The sequence below is a fragment of the Macaca fascicularis genome, chromosome 5, assembly GCF_037993035.2.
Source record: "Macaca fascicularis isolate 582-1 chromosome 5, T2T-MFA8v1.1".
Classification (NCBI taxonomy): Eukaryota; Metazoa; Chordata; class Mammalia; order Primates; family Cercopithecidae; genus Macaca; species Macaca fascicularis.
Window position 1 is genome coordinate 59095321 of NC_088379.1, and position 17296 is coordinate 59112616.

Sequence of the window (17296 nt, forward strand, 5' to 3'; positions counted from 1 at the left end):
AATACAACTGTTTTTTCATGTTTATTTTGTATCCTACAACTTTGTGAATTTATAAATTAGTTCTTACAGTTTGTGTGTATTTGTATATGTGTGTGTGTCTGTGTGTAGTCTTTAGAATTTTATATGTTTAAGATCATGTCATCTTCAAGTAGAGATAAAATTCTTTTTTTCCAATTTAGATTCCTTTTATTTTATTTTTTCCTAATTGCTCTGACTAGGACTTCCTGCACTATGTTGAATGGAAGCAGTTAGACTGGACATTCTTGTCTTGCTCCTGATCTTAGAGGAAAAGCTTTGTAATATTTTACCATTAAGTACCATGCTAGTTGGGGGTTTACATATAAGGCCTTTCTTATGTTGTGGTAATTTCCTTCTATTACTAGTTTGTTAAAAGTTATTATGAAAGGGTGTTGAATTTTGTCAAAATGAATTACGGACATTGCCCTGTAGTTTTCTTTTCTTATAATGTCTTTGTTTAACTTTGGTATCAGGGCAATCCTGGCTTCGTAAAATGTTTTTGGAAGTGTTTCTTCCTCTTCAATTTTTTGAAAGAGTTTAAGGATTGGAATTATATATTTAAATGTTTGATAGAATTCACTAGTGGAGGCATCTGGACCCGGGCCTTTATTTGTGGAGGCTTTGGATTATGACCAATTTCCTTATTAGTCATAGGTCTGTTCATATTTTCTGTTTCTTTATGATTCAATCATGGTTGGTTGTTTGATTCTAGGTATTTATCTCCTTCTTCTTGGTTATTCAATTTTCATAGTAGTCTAATATAATCCTTTTTATTTCTGTGACATCAGTTCAAAAAGCACAAAATAATAGAAAAAGCTTATAGAATAAGATATAAAGAAAATATTTTTGTAGAGCTGTACAGTGTGTTTGTGTTTTCAGCTGTTATTACAAGAGTCAAAGGAGAAATTAATAAAAAAGTTTATGCAATAAAAAGTTATAGTAAATTAACGTTAATTATTGAAGAAAGAATTTTTTTATAATGCAAATGTATTGTAGCCTAAGAGTACAATGTTTATAAAGTCTACGGTGGTTTATGATAATGTCCTAGGCCATCATGTTCACTCACCACTTACTCACTGACTTACCTAAAGCAGCTTCTAGCCTCTCAAGCTCCTTTCATAGTAAGTGCCTTATATAGATATACTATTTGCAAACTTTTATATCATATTTTTACTGTACCTTTTCTGTGTTTAGATACAAAAATACTCACCATTATGTTATGATAGTCTACAGTATTCAGTACAGTAACATGCTATATAGGTTTGTAGCCTCAGAGCAATAAACTATACCATATAACTAAGGTGTGTATAGGCTACACCATCTAGGTTTGTGTAAGTACACTCTATGATGTTTGCTCAATGAAAAAGCTGCCTAATAACGCATTTCTCCAAACATATTCCTGTCATTAAGTGATGGATAACTATATATCATCCTAGTCCTTTCTGGCCTACAAGGTTTCTGCTGAGAAATCCACTGAGTGTGATGGAGGTTCCTTTGTGCATGAAAAGTAATTTTCATCTGACTCCTCTCAAAATTGTCTGTTTATTTTGAACTTTTGACAATTTGATTGTGAGGTGTCTTGGTGTGGATTTCTTTGGGTTTATGTTTTTGAAATTTGTTGGTCTTCTGATTATGTATGTATATTTCTTTCCTTAGATTTGGTAAGTTTGGGGCATTATTTCTTTGAATAAGCTTTCTGCCCCTTTCTATTTTTCCTCTTAGACTACTATCAGATATATATTGGTCTGCCTGTAGTTATGGTGTTTCATAAGTCCTTTAAGCTTTTTCACTTTTTAAAATTCTTTTTTAATTTTTGCTCCTATGATTGTATAATTTCCAATTATCTGTCTTGAAGTTTGCTCCTGTCTTTTGCTTGACACAGTCTGCTGTTGAACCCATCTATTGAATTTTCCAGCTTAGTTACTGAATTACCCAGCTTGAAAATTTATGTTTGATTAAAAAAATATTTTCTACTTCTTTCTTGAAAATTTCACTTTGTTCATGTATTGTTCTCCTGTCTTCATTGAGCATCTTTATGATAGTTATTTTAAATTCTCTGTCAAATAAATTATACATCTTCATTTCATTAGTGTTTTTTTTTTTTTTTCTTTAGGATATATTTACCCGTTCCTTCATTTTTCTTAACTTGCTGTGTTGGTGTCTGTGCATTAGAGAAAACAGCTACCTCTCCTCTCTTCATGGACTGGCCTTATGAAGGAGACTCTCATTAATCAGTCTGGTTGAAGACTTGGGGGCCCTTCGAGGCTTTGTGCTAGTCCAACTCTCTTTGTTCTGAGATCTAGGAACTTTTCTTCTGATCATGCGGTGCTGTGTTAGGGGTAGGGATTATGATGAGAGACTGTCTCAGATTTTTTTACCTTCTTCAATGTGGCTACTTTTGCATTCGCTTAGAGGACAGGAGCTTCTCAACTATTTTCTGAATTTCTTACAAAAGAATTTGTCTTTATTTTGTAATGTTGACTCAGTGTGTTTGTGGAGGGTAGGATAGTTGGAGGCTTTCTATTCTGCCATCTTGATGATGTTACTCCTCTTTTTTCTTTTCTTTAAAACAGTTTTTATTTCAATAGTTTTGGAGGAATGCCCATCAATGATAGACTAGATAAAGAAAATGTGGCACATATACACCATGGAATACTATGCAGCCTTAAAAAAGAATGAGTTCATGTCCTTTGCAGGGACATGGATGAGGCTGGAAACCATCTTTCTCAGAAAACTAACACAGTAACAGAAAACCAAACACCACATGTTCTCACTCATAAGTGGGAATGGACACAGGGAGGGAAACATCACACATCAGGGCCTGTTGGGGGACGGGTGGCAAGGGGAGGGAGAGCATTAGGACAAATACCTAATGCATGGGGGGCTTAAAACCTAGATGACTGGTTGATAGATGCAGGAAACCACCGTGGCATGTGTATACCTATGTAACAAACCTGCACATTCTGCACATGTATCCCAGAACTTAAAGTAAAATTTAAAAAATGGTTTTGGAGGTACAGGTGGTTTTGGTTGCATGGATAAGTTCTTCAGTGGTGATTTCTAAGATTTTAGTTCACCCATCACCCAAGCAGTGTACACTATATCCACTATGCAGTCTTTCATCCTTCACCCTGCTCCCAATCTTCCCCTCTCAGTCCCCAAAGTTTATTATAGCTTTCTTGTGCCTTTGCATCTGATATTGTTTGACTGTGTCCCCACCCAAATCTCACATTGAATTGTAATAATCCCCAGGTGTCAAAGGCAGCAGAGCCAGGTGGAAATAATTGATTCATGGGGGCGATTTCCCCCATACTGTTCTCATAGTATTGAATAAGTCTCATGAGTCCTGATGTTTTTATAAATGGGAGTTCCCCTGCACAAGCTCTCTTGCCTGCTGCCGTGTAAGACATGACTTTGCTCCTCAATCACTGTCTACCATGATTGTGAGGCCTCCCCAACCGTGTGGAACTGTAAGTCAATTAAACTTCTTTCCTTTATAAGTTACCCAGTGTTGGGTATGTCTTTATTAGCAGCATGAGGACAGATTAATAGAGCATCTTCATAGCTTATCTCCCACTTATAAGTGAGAACATACACTATTTGGTTTCCCATTCCTGCATTACTTCTCTTAAAATAATGGCCTCCAGCTCCATCGAAGTTGCTACAAAAGACATTATTTTGTTCCTTTTTATGGTCAGGTAGTATTTCATGGTGTATATAAATCACATTTTCTTTATCCATTCATTGGTTGATGGGCGCTGTTTTCTAATTCTTTATGTACTACAAATGGATGTAGTTTTTATATGTCTCTCTAATACCCTTTAACAAAAAGAGGGGTCTAAGAAAATCCTTGAACAGAATAATCCCCAATCTCTCACTCTAAGCCACTTTGTTGTCTTAGGCAGCTTTCTGCTTCCAGCACCAAAATTTTCATTTTCGAAGTCTATGCCCATCAATGCAGACCTTCCCATCACATGTCTTCCATAGTAACTCAGTGACAAGTTGCAGCCTGCATGGTCTTAGCGTGCCACAGGTCTAATCATTCACTGTGTAAAAGCCGGTTTCCCACAGTGTAGAGGCTACAGTATAAGATCTTTATTTTTACATTTTTAAAATTTAATTACTTGTTTTTGCATTATTTGCATAGTTTTAGCTTTTAAATTTATCTCTAATTTTTTCTCTGGAGGATCACTGAGGAAGTAGTTATTTTTGTTCACCCACTCAAATCCATAATTTTCTCTGAATTAGTTGTAATTTATTTTCTGAGACATAGTCTGGGGACATGTCCAAATAATTATTTTTTGGTATATTTTCTGTTTTCTTTAAAATTTATTATGATTATTTTTAATTGACACAATAATTATACATATTTATAGGATACAGTGGGCTATTTCAACACATGTATACAATGTGCAATGATCAAATCAGGGTAATTAGCACGTATCTATCACCTCAAGCATTTATCATTTATATGTGTTGAAAATATTCAAAATCTTCTCTTTCAGTTATTTCAAAATATGCAGTAAATTATTGTTAATTATAGTTATCCCACAGTGTTAGAGAGCATTAGAACTTTATTCCTCCTATCTAACTATAATTTTGTATCCTGCAACCAATCTCTGGCTATCTCCCCATCCCCTCAGCATCCATGAAAAGCGAAATTTATTAATCTCTGATTCTTTTTTATCACTATTGCTTGTATGTTCCCTTTCCCTCCCATTCAGGAGGTTAAGCCTGCATTTATAGATCTTATAAATATTTTAGTCAAATTATTGTAAATTTTGTAAACTATTTTACAAATATTAAATATAAACGTATTATTTACAAATAAATGTAAAAGCTGAAAACTATGCAAATAAGGCAAAAATGAGTTTTTGACTTAAAAAAATTTAAAATAGAGACCATATACTGTAATCTCTACATGGGGAAACTTTCTTTTACACCATGAGTGATTAGGCCTGTGGCATGCTAAGACCATGCAGGATGCAACTTACTGACTTACAATAATTTTAAGAAAATATTATTTGTAAATTATTTTAGTAAAGTTATTGGCATAATTAAGATACAATTACAGTAGTGATTTGGTGGAAGATCACTTTGCTTAAATATCACAATAATAATATAATGTCAGAAAAATTATTTTGTATTTTCCTATATAGGATATAGAATTTATTCTTGCAAATGGGCTTAAAAACATAGTTACACATTTTACTATTTGGGGAATATTATCTAGAGATGGAGAGAAGACAGACTTCAACATGGCTGTATGTTGAGAAATCAATGAGAAACCAGAAATACAGAGCAAAAATGCTTAATTATTTCTTTGGTTTACTCTTCTTCTCCTAGTAGCCTATTAGAAAACAGAAGACAAACAAAAAACATCTCAAGAACACAATTCTAGAGGTGTTGAAAATCAATTGATTTGATTTTGAAAATTTTAATCAAGGATGGAGCTTCTTGAAATTTTTGTGGCATTGAGTAGCGTTATTTATGTTACTACTCTCCTTTCACATTGTCAGGCTAAAATAACTGCATTACCTTAAAATATCAGGTAAAATTAATAGGTAGACTATGCTCAATATATTTGAGCTTGATCTCTCAAGTTCTAAGGTAGATGGGCCTACTCTTATATGATGGTCACAATAGCATTAATTAACTTATTTAAATCAATTTTCTTCTCCTTTCCACCGTCCTTCTCATTCTCCTTCCCTCTTTACTTTTTTGTTTCCTTCCTTCCTTCAGCCCTCCTTTCCTTCCTTTATTCGGTATACTTTATTCCTTTGGGGTATAGCATCATCATCAACAATTACACTTTTAATAAAAAGATAGCATCCATCATCTATTTATCTCCTACTATGTGCCAAGGATTGTTCTGAGTGTTTTGTATATATAAATTCATTTAATCCTATGGAGTACCTACATTACTCCCTTTTTCAAATGAAGACACTGTGGCACAGAGAGATAAAGTAATTTGTTCAAGATCACACAGTAAACAAAGTAGCCTGACGTGAATTCAGAGACATCATCTCTCTAGAAAGTGTGTTGTTAATCACCATGCTAAACTGCTTAGAATCATGTGGGAAGATCAAAATGTGGAACGTGTGAGAAAAATGCTAAAAATAATAAGAATACCAATCATTTCCTGAAGTTAAAGTGCAAATGAGAACAGTAGGTTCTTGAAAAATAAATTAATAGAGTGCCCGAACAGATCTTCTGTACTGACTGTATCATTTTCTAACTTGGGTGATGCATTCATTCATCTTACTAATATTTATGAGTACCTACTATGCAGCAGGCTGTCGTTCAGGTGTCAGGGATGCAAAAATGAACAGTGGTCAAATATGAAGTCAGAAAGGTAACGGAGAAAGAGAGGTAATGAGTACTGTATAACAGAGCCTTCCCAAGGAGCATAAGGGCTTCAGCTTTTTCTCTGAGTGAGTTTTAATGGCATTACTCTGGTTTTTGTATGCAGATTTGATAGTCAAGTGGGCAAAGGCAGAAGGAAAGAGACTATCTAAAGGTGTTGTCATAGAAGCGATTTCCAGCCTGAGACGCTACTGGGCTCAGACCAGGGTAGTGGAGATCATGGGATTATTCTGCGTATATTTTGAATGCAGCCAATAGGATTTGTTGATGCATTGGATGTAGGGTAAGAGAGAAATAAGTCAAGATAATTCCAAGATTTTTAGCTGAAATAATGTAAGAATGGATATTATTTACTGAGGTAAGGAAAGACCAAGTTTCAACGGGAAAATCAAATATTCTATTTTGAAAGTGTTAAGTTGAAATGTCAGTTAGATATCCAAGTGAAGATGTTAGTTGGACAGTTGGGATTGAAGGATGATATCTAAGATGTAAACTAAATTTAGAAATTGTTATCATAAAGATGTGTTTAGGACAGGAGACTTCATGAGCTTACCCAGGAAGGAGAAGAGATGAAAGAGTATCCAGCCCTGCTGTATCTGCAAAATGTTAGACGTTGAGGGAGGCGAAGAGGAACCTGTAAAGAAGAATGAGCAAAGGATTCATCATGCACACAAGAATTCTATAGCATGCATTCTTGAAAAACAAGGGAAAGATAAGTTTGCTTCCTGTCCCTTCATCTTTATTTGCCTCTAGCCATGAATATTTTTAAACATATGCAAAGATACCCATGCTTCAACATTGATTCTTTTTTTTGCCACCAAAGGGATTAAATGAAAAAGGGCAGCTCTGGGTGAAGGCCCATTCCTATAAGCTCAGAAATGGTTGCCAGGGCCTTCTTAGTTAAAAGACATGCTATTCTGTCCATATCGCACCACTGAACTCCTATATAAGCAAATTCTAGTAGCTCAAAAAAAGTTAACATGTACCTCTGTGAGATGTAACGTCCCCTTTCACTTTTCTGGAGGAAATGTCATTGGATGTAAGACAAATGGGAATCCTCAATTAAAATAAAATTTCAAAGTTTGTATTTCTTCAAGGACACTGTGAATTTACATTTCCCTGACCAGAGATAGCTGGCAAGACAAAAAAGAAAATTAACTTTAAATATATAAAACTTTCTTCTTCACATTTTGGCCTAAGAGGTTTGTAAAAGGAGGAAATCCCTATTGGGAAGATGCCTGGAAGCCAAGGAGTAAAATAATAAAGCCCTAAGCTCTATTTCCTATCTGTGTGGGAGTATGAATTTATAGTTGTTTTTCTTCCTCAGTCTCCTTGTTAACACCTGTGAGACATCTATTTCAAAGTTTAGCCTTTCCCTTTACATTTGTACATGCAGATTTAACTATGCATCTAACAACGGAGCTAGAGACACTATAAGGCTATAACCATTATAATAGGTATTACGAAAAAGCACTGTAATAACAGTTGTAGTATTGATTGACCTTTGAGTTGACTTCAGAATACAGTTGCTGATATTAATGTCATCTACAAAATTATTAAATACTTTTGAATGAACTCTGTTAGAATAAATAAGCAAAGGCTTTATGAAAGATACACCTAATGGATCTACTCCTCAGAGTTTTAGTCACAAAGGCATCACAAAGCCTCTTTTGTCTTGAGAACTAGAATCATATAGAGACTAAGGAACTATCCTATGTTTAATCAAAATGTCATCAAATTGAGGAAAATTCCATATGGAAACTAAGTCATTTAGGTGTCTACTGCATTCCTCCACTTTGGCTTAGCCCAAGGGAATCTAGTACATCTCATCTAACTACCCATATGACCCAAGGAGGATGACTACTTCTTGTTTAATTGCTGTGTGATCTAAGAAAGATGTCCCTGCTTCCGATTCCTTTTGCAAACCTTAGAGTTAGGTTTTTACATCCACTGACCTGCAGTAATCCTAATCGTTTCTTATTTAATTGGTGTTTAGCATCTTTGGAATATAGAGTCTTATGAAGAGATCGATATATATTACTTGTGGTGCCCATCCACTTATGAGATTGTGTTGCAGCCTGACCCACTAGTGGATGTACTTTTCCAGTGAAATTCTCTGGGACAGGGGTATGTTTTGTTTTTGGAATTTGAGTCGCAAAAGCGTAATGTGGGAGGAAAAAAGATCAATTGCGTTCCACCACCTCTAGGATCAGAAGGATATTTCTGGTTGCTACCTTGCTACATTTTCAAGACTATGTCATTCACTTTACAACAGAGAAACACAACACTTAGGACATATCCCTCTTTTGTCATAGGATTAACTTTTCCTTCTTCTTGATAAATATCTCTGGAATGGAAGGGTATATTCACCCTCCTGTGCCCTATATCATCAGGTCTCATGACAGGCAGAAAACACTGGGTTCCATAGTTCAATTTTTAGATAACATGAACTTGATGAATACTGGATTATAAGGAACTGAAATTTTAGGTGGCGTTCAAAAAAAAAAAAAAAAGAATGCTGATAAGCTTTCTCATTTTGACAAGGACAGGATGATCCCATCTGGGTTTGTATGTGTATGTGTGTGTGTATGTGTATTTATGTGTATGTGTGGCAGTATGTGTGATTTATTTTGCTTTCAGGTTTTAAAGTTCCATAAAGAAATCACTGGACATTTTCTGCCTGGTGGCATGGAAATGTTTTAAAATCTAAATAATGTTGGGAATATTTAAGAGCATGCTTACTTGGCAAAGGAGAGAGCTCTGTGAGCGATCAAAACAAGACCTGGCAAACATTTCCTTGGCATAGATTTGTGCTGCTTGGATGAACGAAGGCTGATCAAATCACTGCATTCAGCAGCTGCTGGTTAATTTGCTTTTTGGTATCATACTCTGCATGGTGTTTATCAAAAGCCTGGGTGCATTTAAAGGGGCACAGCAACTAGAGAAATAAGTAAAGATTAGGATATATAGCCAAATGACTTTGATATTTAAAGATAGGTATGCTTTGCAAATCTGGAAAGGTCTTTCTGGTTCATACAAGATCTGTCATTAAGTCTGCTGCCTCTTGAGTTAATCTCCTTCCCCTCCATCTCCCTAGCCCAGACTCTTATCGCATGTGTCTCTTTGCCCCCACTAAGAGCCCAGTCTATACTCTCCTATATAATATGATGACAAAATGCTCCACAGTTTAAAGTATTTTTATATATACCATTTAATTTTATCCATAGGAATCATCTTCAGCTCTCTCTTGCTTTGTGTTTCAAGTGTAAACACTTCAGCCTACTGACATCTGAGGTTTCTAACTTTCATTCACAGCCATTCTTTGCTATTCTCCTTCAGGATCCTCCCATTTCAGTGAAATGTGCCTCCCACTACCTGCACTAGACCTGCATATTCTTGACTCTGTGCCTTTGCTATTGACATTCTCCATAAATCAATTGCTTGTTCACCTCCTCTAAAAAATCTACATTTTCCATTCATTTCTCTTTGATTAGGTCAACATTCTTCACACTCATACGAGATTGCTGTTAGAATTGCCAAGATTTTAAGATTCTTGGATTAACTCATTTGCTGAGGGGATTGCTGTCCCAGGAATTCTGCTATGAACTTCTACATATCTTTTTTTATTGCATCTCTCAACAGCCCTTCAATGTAGATGTTATCATGTCTATCTTACAGATGAGGAAACAAAGGTTCAGACAGCCTAATTAGCTTGCCCAGACTCATACAGCTAATGAAAGGCAGAGTTGAAAATTAAACACAAATTTTCTTTCTCTGAATCCAGTGTTCTTTCCACTGTTTCCAGTGTACTAAAACTATTATCTGGTTATGATGGTTGTTTTTGCCAGTTAATTGCTTATTCTTGCTTTTTGTTTGTTCTAATCTACCAATTTAAATAATAAGATAGGGTATCCTTTATGTCTTTGATGTTTTCTACTGCCTATTACAGAGCTCTGGAAATGGAAACACTCAACAAATGGAAGCTGACATCAATTTATTTGTCAAAATACACAGGTCTTTGTCTTTGATACATTTTGTAGTTATTTCTGGAAGAAATTTCAGTCCTTCTGATGAGTCTCATTGGTTGACATGTATCAAGCAAATACCTGGCATGTAGTTCAAGCAGCCAGCATAGGTGTTTATCAAGTCACCAATCAAACCAGGTTAGCCAGTTCCTCAGTGAGATTCTGCCATCCCCTGAAACTCTGCACTGTGACCTGGAATCACAGGAATTTGCAGTGTATAGATCATCCTAAGTCCTTTGAGATTCCTCTCTCTGGTGGCCTGGGGCAATTATATGTACCCTTTTCATAATATTAATTAAGATGTTTAGTAGTCATTGCTATTCATAAAATGATTATTCAGTGTCATTGGATGACAGGTGCCATACCAAACCTAGCGTGACATGCCCTTCTGACATGAATACACTATGGTCCTCCTGGCTCCACAGGCGCCTGGATCCTGCAAGCTGTTGGTTATACCATGAACATGGAAAGTTTGACCCTGGGCTGGAGCTGGCTCGTTAGTTGTTTTCTGTGGGTGTGGGCATACGTCCCTTGTAAATTAACAGACGAAACAGTTAGGTAGTATTTCTGTTCTGTTTCTCTTGATGATTGTTATTTACTGAAATTTTACATGTCAGTGATGGGGAAATGCTACATGTTACTACCCTCAGTTGAAAAATTAGGCAATCAAACCCCTAAAAGGGTAAGGCAAGGAAGTCAGTTCAGGAGTGAAATCCAGAGCATGAAGCTTTCAGTATTTTCCTTCTCCTTCAGAACAGCAGAAAGAATTCATGGGCCAAATGAGAGACACAATTGCCCACGGAGGCAGGTGTGACTTCTGCATGCATCAGGTTGAGAGTCAGTGACAGACACCTGGTGAGCGGCTGGCTCAACAAAATGCCAGAGTGTATGTGGCAGTCAAGATCGTGGACTCAGTGGCACACTCCCTGGGTTTGAGTCCCAGTTCTGCCACTTTCTATCTGTGTGATCTTGGAAGGTGACTTAACCTCCATGTGTTGTGCTTTGTACATCCGTAAATTGGAGATTAAAATGGTGCTTACCTCACAAGGCTATTATGAACATTAAATGAACAATATACAAAAAGCAAACAGACCAGCATCTAGCACCCAGGAAATACTATGGAAGTGTTTAAGTTAAACAACCACAACCAAACCCCAAAACCAACCAAACAAAAAACCTCTCTTCTCTAGCATGGCTCTGATAGCGTTCATGGAATGAAAGCCTTCTTCTTCTTATACTTGTGTTTTACCCTTTAAATGACACTAAAGTTTCTGAAAGGTAGGTTGAAGTCAATTCTTAATTAAAGTAGGTAACATTCTCACCATGATCTCCATTGTCCAATCTCCAGAGCTATTTTGGAGTCACAAAAGTCTGAATTCTATCCCAATGCAGAGAGAAAGAAAAATGAGAGATTCAAATATATTCTACAGAGAAACTGGCAGCAAGATAGGAATATGATTCTATTTACAAGCGAATATTTAAAAATAGTTGATTTATTGAACTTTTTCTCATTTTCCAGCTACCACCACACAATCAAAGCGGAAAGGCCACTTCTCTAGGTGCCCCAAGCAATACAAGCATTACTGCATCAAAGGGAGATGCCGCTTCGTGGTGACCGAGCAGACGCCCTCCTGTGTGTAAGTGGAGTGTCCTCAGCCAGCAAGCAAAAGGGTGCAGAATGGTGCCCGCCTGGGGCTTGCCAGGACTGGAAAGTGTGAGCTAACCATGCCATCTGTCCGAACACAGTTCTGCCTGGTTCTGCCCCCAGCCACTTGTTTAGGGGCCCACTCAGCAACTACTTATGGAGAAACTGACGCACACTTTCCTCCTGAAATATGAGTATGTGAGAGTTCAGCTTCACTTCCGGGCTGGGCAGTGTCCTCTGATTTCTTGCGCCAGCAGAACTGATTCTTTTCAGCTCAAATAATCTCCTGGGTGGTTCAAATGGAAATGAATTATTCTGGCAAGTGTTAGGTGGTTTATAGTTAGTGTAAATACGAGGAAATTCCTGCCAAATTAAGAGCTACTTTTGTAGGTGTCAGTTAAGTGCAAGGAATTAGTCTTATTTTTTATAAATAAGAGATTAGCGAAGCCTGTTTAGTACAGTGGGGAATTGGGAGAAGAGTTTTCTTTTCAACTCTTTGTATTTGAGCCTCGTTCAGTTTTACTCAGGCATACACAACTTTCTTTTTGCATCTTTTAAATATGTGTTTTCTTCTAAAAGGATGTCCCACTAATGTGCTTCCTGGGACCTTTCCTTAGAGAAGTGGAAGGTGATTCTCCAAGTGCAATTTTGACTTAAAGTTCATAGAACGTTTATGTTCTTCTGCATAGTTGCCCCAGTATATAAGTGTTCTTCTCATAAGTTTCTCAGAAAAATGATTCCAAATCCTAATTTTTTGGAAACTTTAAGGGTCATAAACTTTTTAAAAACTTAAATATATTTAATTTAAAAAAGAAATATGCGTGGATAATACTTGGAGACAGATAACAATTGCTAATGTAAGAAAATAAGGAAGTGTGTGTGTGTGCATGTGTGTGTGTGTGTGTGTGTGTGTTGAGAGGGATAGATCTAATTTTTTAAAAAATTCATTTAATTGCTCCCTGGTTTGGAAGCATATATTGAATTTTAAAAATATTAATGATCTTTAACTTAATACATTTTTGTGATTGGTTCCTATGTCTGCAGATTTATTGTTCTTTGATATTGCTGCCGTCTAAAATGAAAATCACAATGTGTAATCTACCTGCCTAGGATCAACACACAGATTGTTCCCTTCAATGTAAAGTTTACACTCGATTTCTTAGCCTTCCTAGATCACCTGATCCTGGCTTAATTTTTTAGCTATATCTCACCATATTCCTAAATGCTCTTCTAAAATTCTACATTTCATTTCATGATTTATTATATGCTCTTCTCGTAGCCTAGAAAGCTTATTCTTGCTATGGTTTAAGATGCACTGCACTCATCATCTCCTTGTGCACCCCTTCACTGACTTCCTCCTTCTCAGGCATACACCAAGGTCTGACTTAGATGGCCTTCCCCTGTGATCTAGCCACACCTCTATGAAAGCTCTTATCCACTGGAGCATAACTGGTGGTTTCTTTCAATGTGCCTTCTGTGACTGTGAGCTCCTATAGGGCAGGGCTCATGGCTTATTCATTTTTGTATTTCAGTGTCAAACACAGCCCTCAGAATTTACTAGGTGCACAAGAAATGACAGATGCATGAACAAATAGTGCCTCTATTACAGTCCATCTAATACTACACTAAATTTCCAGACCAAGGCATTAATCTGAACGGAACATCTTCTTAGTAGAGGAATAATACACAGTCAATGGGAAGCAGAAGATCATAACAGACGGGGCACAGATTTTGGAGTCAGATATACCTAAAGTAAGATTTTGTTTTCCCCAATTATAAGCAGTGTTAACAGTGGGTCAGTTACCTTTTCTGAGCCTCAGTTTTATCATCTACAAGGAGAAATAATACTGTCCTGTCAAGTGGTGAAGATAGCAAAATAATAAATGCAAAAAACACTAATTGTGGTACCCAGCACAGAGCAAGAGTTTAATAATTTTTAAAGTTCCAACTTTTTAAGAACATATTTAAGTATGCCATTAATAAAAAGTTCCACTTTTTTTTTTTTTTTTTTTTGACAGAGTCTCACACTGTCGCCCAGGCTGCAGTGCAGTGGGGTGATCTCGGCTCAGTGCAAGCTCCACCTCCCAGGTTCACGCCATTCTCCTGCCTCAGGCTCCAGACTAGCTGGGACTACAGGAGCCCGCCACCACGCCCAGCTAATTTTTTGTAATTTTAGTAGAGACGGGGTTTCATCGTGTTAGCCAGGATGGTCTCAATCTCCTGACTTCGTGATCCGCAAGTGCTGGGATTACAGGCATGAGCCACCGCGCCCGGCCCCAACTTTTTAAAAACAATTTTTTTTTTTTTTTTTGAGAGAGAGTCTCGCTATATTGCCCAAGCTAGACTCAAACTCCTAGGCTAATGTGCTTCTCCTGCCTCATCCTCCCAAGATAGCTATGAGATGGGTAGTAGAAAATCAACCTAGGACTGATGTTTCAGGTGATATAGCACAGATTCAGGCAAAACTCTCTTGCCATTGGTGATAACGCTGTCTTGAGAAACCAGAAATATCTCCTTTTCTTGGGATCATGGGATCCCACAAACATGGGAGTTTGTGGACTCTTGTTTTTACATGAAAAACCAAAGTGTGTTTCAAATAATGCACATCTTCTCCTAGTAATCTTCTCAGTACTTCCTTTGAAAAGGAACAATTTGTTTCCAGATACATAATTTTTATTTATACATGCAGCACAGCACATCTACTATGCAGTTAAGAGCATGAACTTGGGAGCCAGACTGCTTTTTTGAATCCCCATTACCTTATCTTCTCTGTGCATCAGTTTCTTCATCTATAAAATGGTGTTAATGATAGCACATACCTCAAAGGTGGTAATAAGGATCAGGTTAATGTTTATAGATCTTTTACAACAGTTTCTGGTGGTTATTTCAGAATAGTGATCCCAACGCCCAATTTTGCAGTACCCTTAAGGATCATGAACATCTTTTAAAATTATTTCTGATTTTAAATAGTATAAGATGCTTATTAAATAAAAACCCACTTAATCACCGTTTAATAAAAAAAAAGTTAGAATCTGCTCTCTTTGCCTCTTCTCTTACATAAGAGATACACTCACTGAAAATAAACATCAGCTGATATGTTATTGGTTTGCTGAAGAGCATAAATATCATAAGAACCACTATAACCAGCTATGTTAAGGTTTGACCTTTTAGCATGGATTCATTGGGGTACAACTTACAGGAAGTACTGCTTAATGAGGAATTCAGTTAAAGCATTGTTAAGCCACCAATCCCACAGCATATAATTAGGAAAACATTCTAGAAGAGTAGAAAGTAATTGCCGTGCATTTTATGGGCAAAGCTATTGTTTACAAATATCACATTTAGTAAATTTGTTAGAGGAATGTTTAAGCTAGTTGGGAAAGATGATATTTGTAAGATTTAATTCCAACCTTATAAAAACTCTGACAAATCTTTCTCCTATGCATACAATTAAAAGTGATTCCCGGCCAGTTGGGTTGGCTCACACCTGTAATCCCAGCACTTTGGGAGGCCGACAGGGGCGGACCATGAGGTCAAGCAAACTATTGCAAGAACAGAAAACCAAACACCGCATGTTCTCACTCATAGGTGGGAACTGAACAATGAGATCACTTGGTCTCGGGAAGGGGAACATCACACACCAGGGCCTATTATGGGGAGGGGGGAGGGGGGAGGGATTGCATTGGGAGTTATACCTGATGTAAATGACGAGTTGATGGGTGCTGACGAGTTGATGGGTGCAGCACACCAACATGGCACAAGTATACATATGTAACAAACCTGCATGTTATGCACATGTACCCTAGAACTTAAAGTATGATAATAAAAAAAAAAAGAAGAAGAACTAGAAAAAAAAAAAGAGAGAGAGAGAGAGAGATTGAGACCATCCTGGCTAACATGGTGAAACTTTGTCTCTACTAAAAATACAAGAATTAGCTGGGCACAGTGGCACATGCGGTTTCATCCCAGTTACTCTGGAGGCTGAGGCAGGAGAATCGCTTGAACCCATGAGGCGGAGGTTGCAGTGAACCGAAATCGTGCCACTGCACTCCAGCCTGGTGACAGAGCAAGATACCATCTCAAAAAAAAAAAAAAAAAAAAGATTCTCCCCCTCCCTAGTTTTAGTCTTATGTATGACAGATTTTTGATATCTCATGCAGGAAACAATTTTCTTTCATTCATCCTTGCGTCCTTTTATAGATGCCTTTAGGTGTCTTTTCTCCTTTGCTTGCATTATGCCTCACCTTTCGACTGATGGCTGTTACTGAGCTTGTTTTTTGTTTATTTGTTTTGAAGCACTGTCTCAGCTACAATATTGGCATTAAGGGATCTCTTCACTTGAGAAATACAGGCTTTGTGAGGATTGACTGCGTTGGCTTTTGTCGAGCATAAAGTATAGAACAGCCCAGCAGTAAATCCTTTCTTAAAGGAAAATGGGGGTGCACAGAAGTTTTCTAAGGAGAAGGATTTAATCTTTTTGACATTTAAATAATTATGTATAGGACCAAGTATCACTTTGTGTTTTGACTTCATTTGAAATATTCTTTTAAGGAAAATATTTATTAATATTTTCTATTACTATTTCCCTAATATTAATAAAGGAAAATGTTTATTAATACTAAGATACTGAGGTTACAACACATAATTTTGGTTAAAATGTCCCCAAACTTTTAATGTACATTAATTCTCTGATGCAGTTCAGATAATTCTATGAGGAGTACTCAAATCACTGAGTTGTTAGCCCTGGGCGTTACTCAGACAAGCCCCAGCTTGGTCAAGTGGATACATAACTGTAATCTCAGATTTAGGACATCTGTTTATGTTAGATATATCCTAAGGCAGATTGATAGAAAGCTGAGAGAATGAGGGAAATGAAGAGAGATTGTTGATTTCTGGTCATTCCCTTGAAGAGGGCCATGGAAAAAAGGGAAGCCATTTAGAGGAGAGTGAAGAGAATGGTGAACAGATCTGCAAATGTGGTTTTAGGAATCAGATAAAAGAGCTAAAGGGAAAAGAACTATGTGTTTGCGGGGATGTAATGAAGGAGGCAGTGAATAGAAGAGTAATAGAAGGCATGACCTAATCTGTGATGCCTTCAAGCAGTAGAACTAGAATCAATGGATAGCACTTACAGTGGAGGAAGGAGGAAAGAAATTCTGTAGAAACAACATTTATAGAACATTCTCTCTATCTAACGTTTATGGAACATTGTGTTATGAACTTTCACCTGCGTTAGCACGTT

At 36.9% G+C, this 17296-nt stretch overlaps 1 protein-coding gene across 2 annotated transcripts in view; it reads left to right on the plus strand.

The window, feature by feature from the left end:
- The window catches only part of BTC (betacellulin), a 50555-nt gene that overhangs the window by 27117 nt on the left and 6142 nt on the right, over positions 1–17296 (plus strand). For both annotated transcript variants that reach the window (XM_005555059.5, XM_045392488.3), the window contains one exon: positions 11929–12046. In XM_005555059.5, the coding sequence (XP_005555116.3) occupies positions 11929–12046 (118 nt within the window). The remainder of the gene's footprint in view (positions 1–11928; positions 12047–17296) is intronic.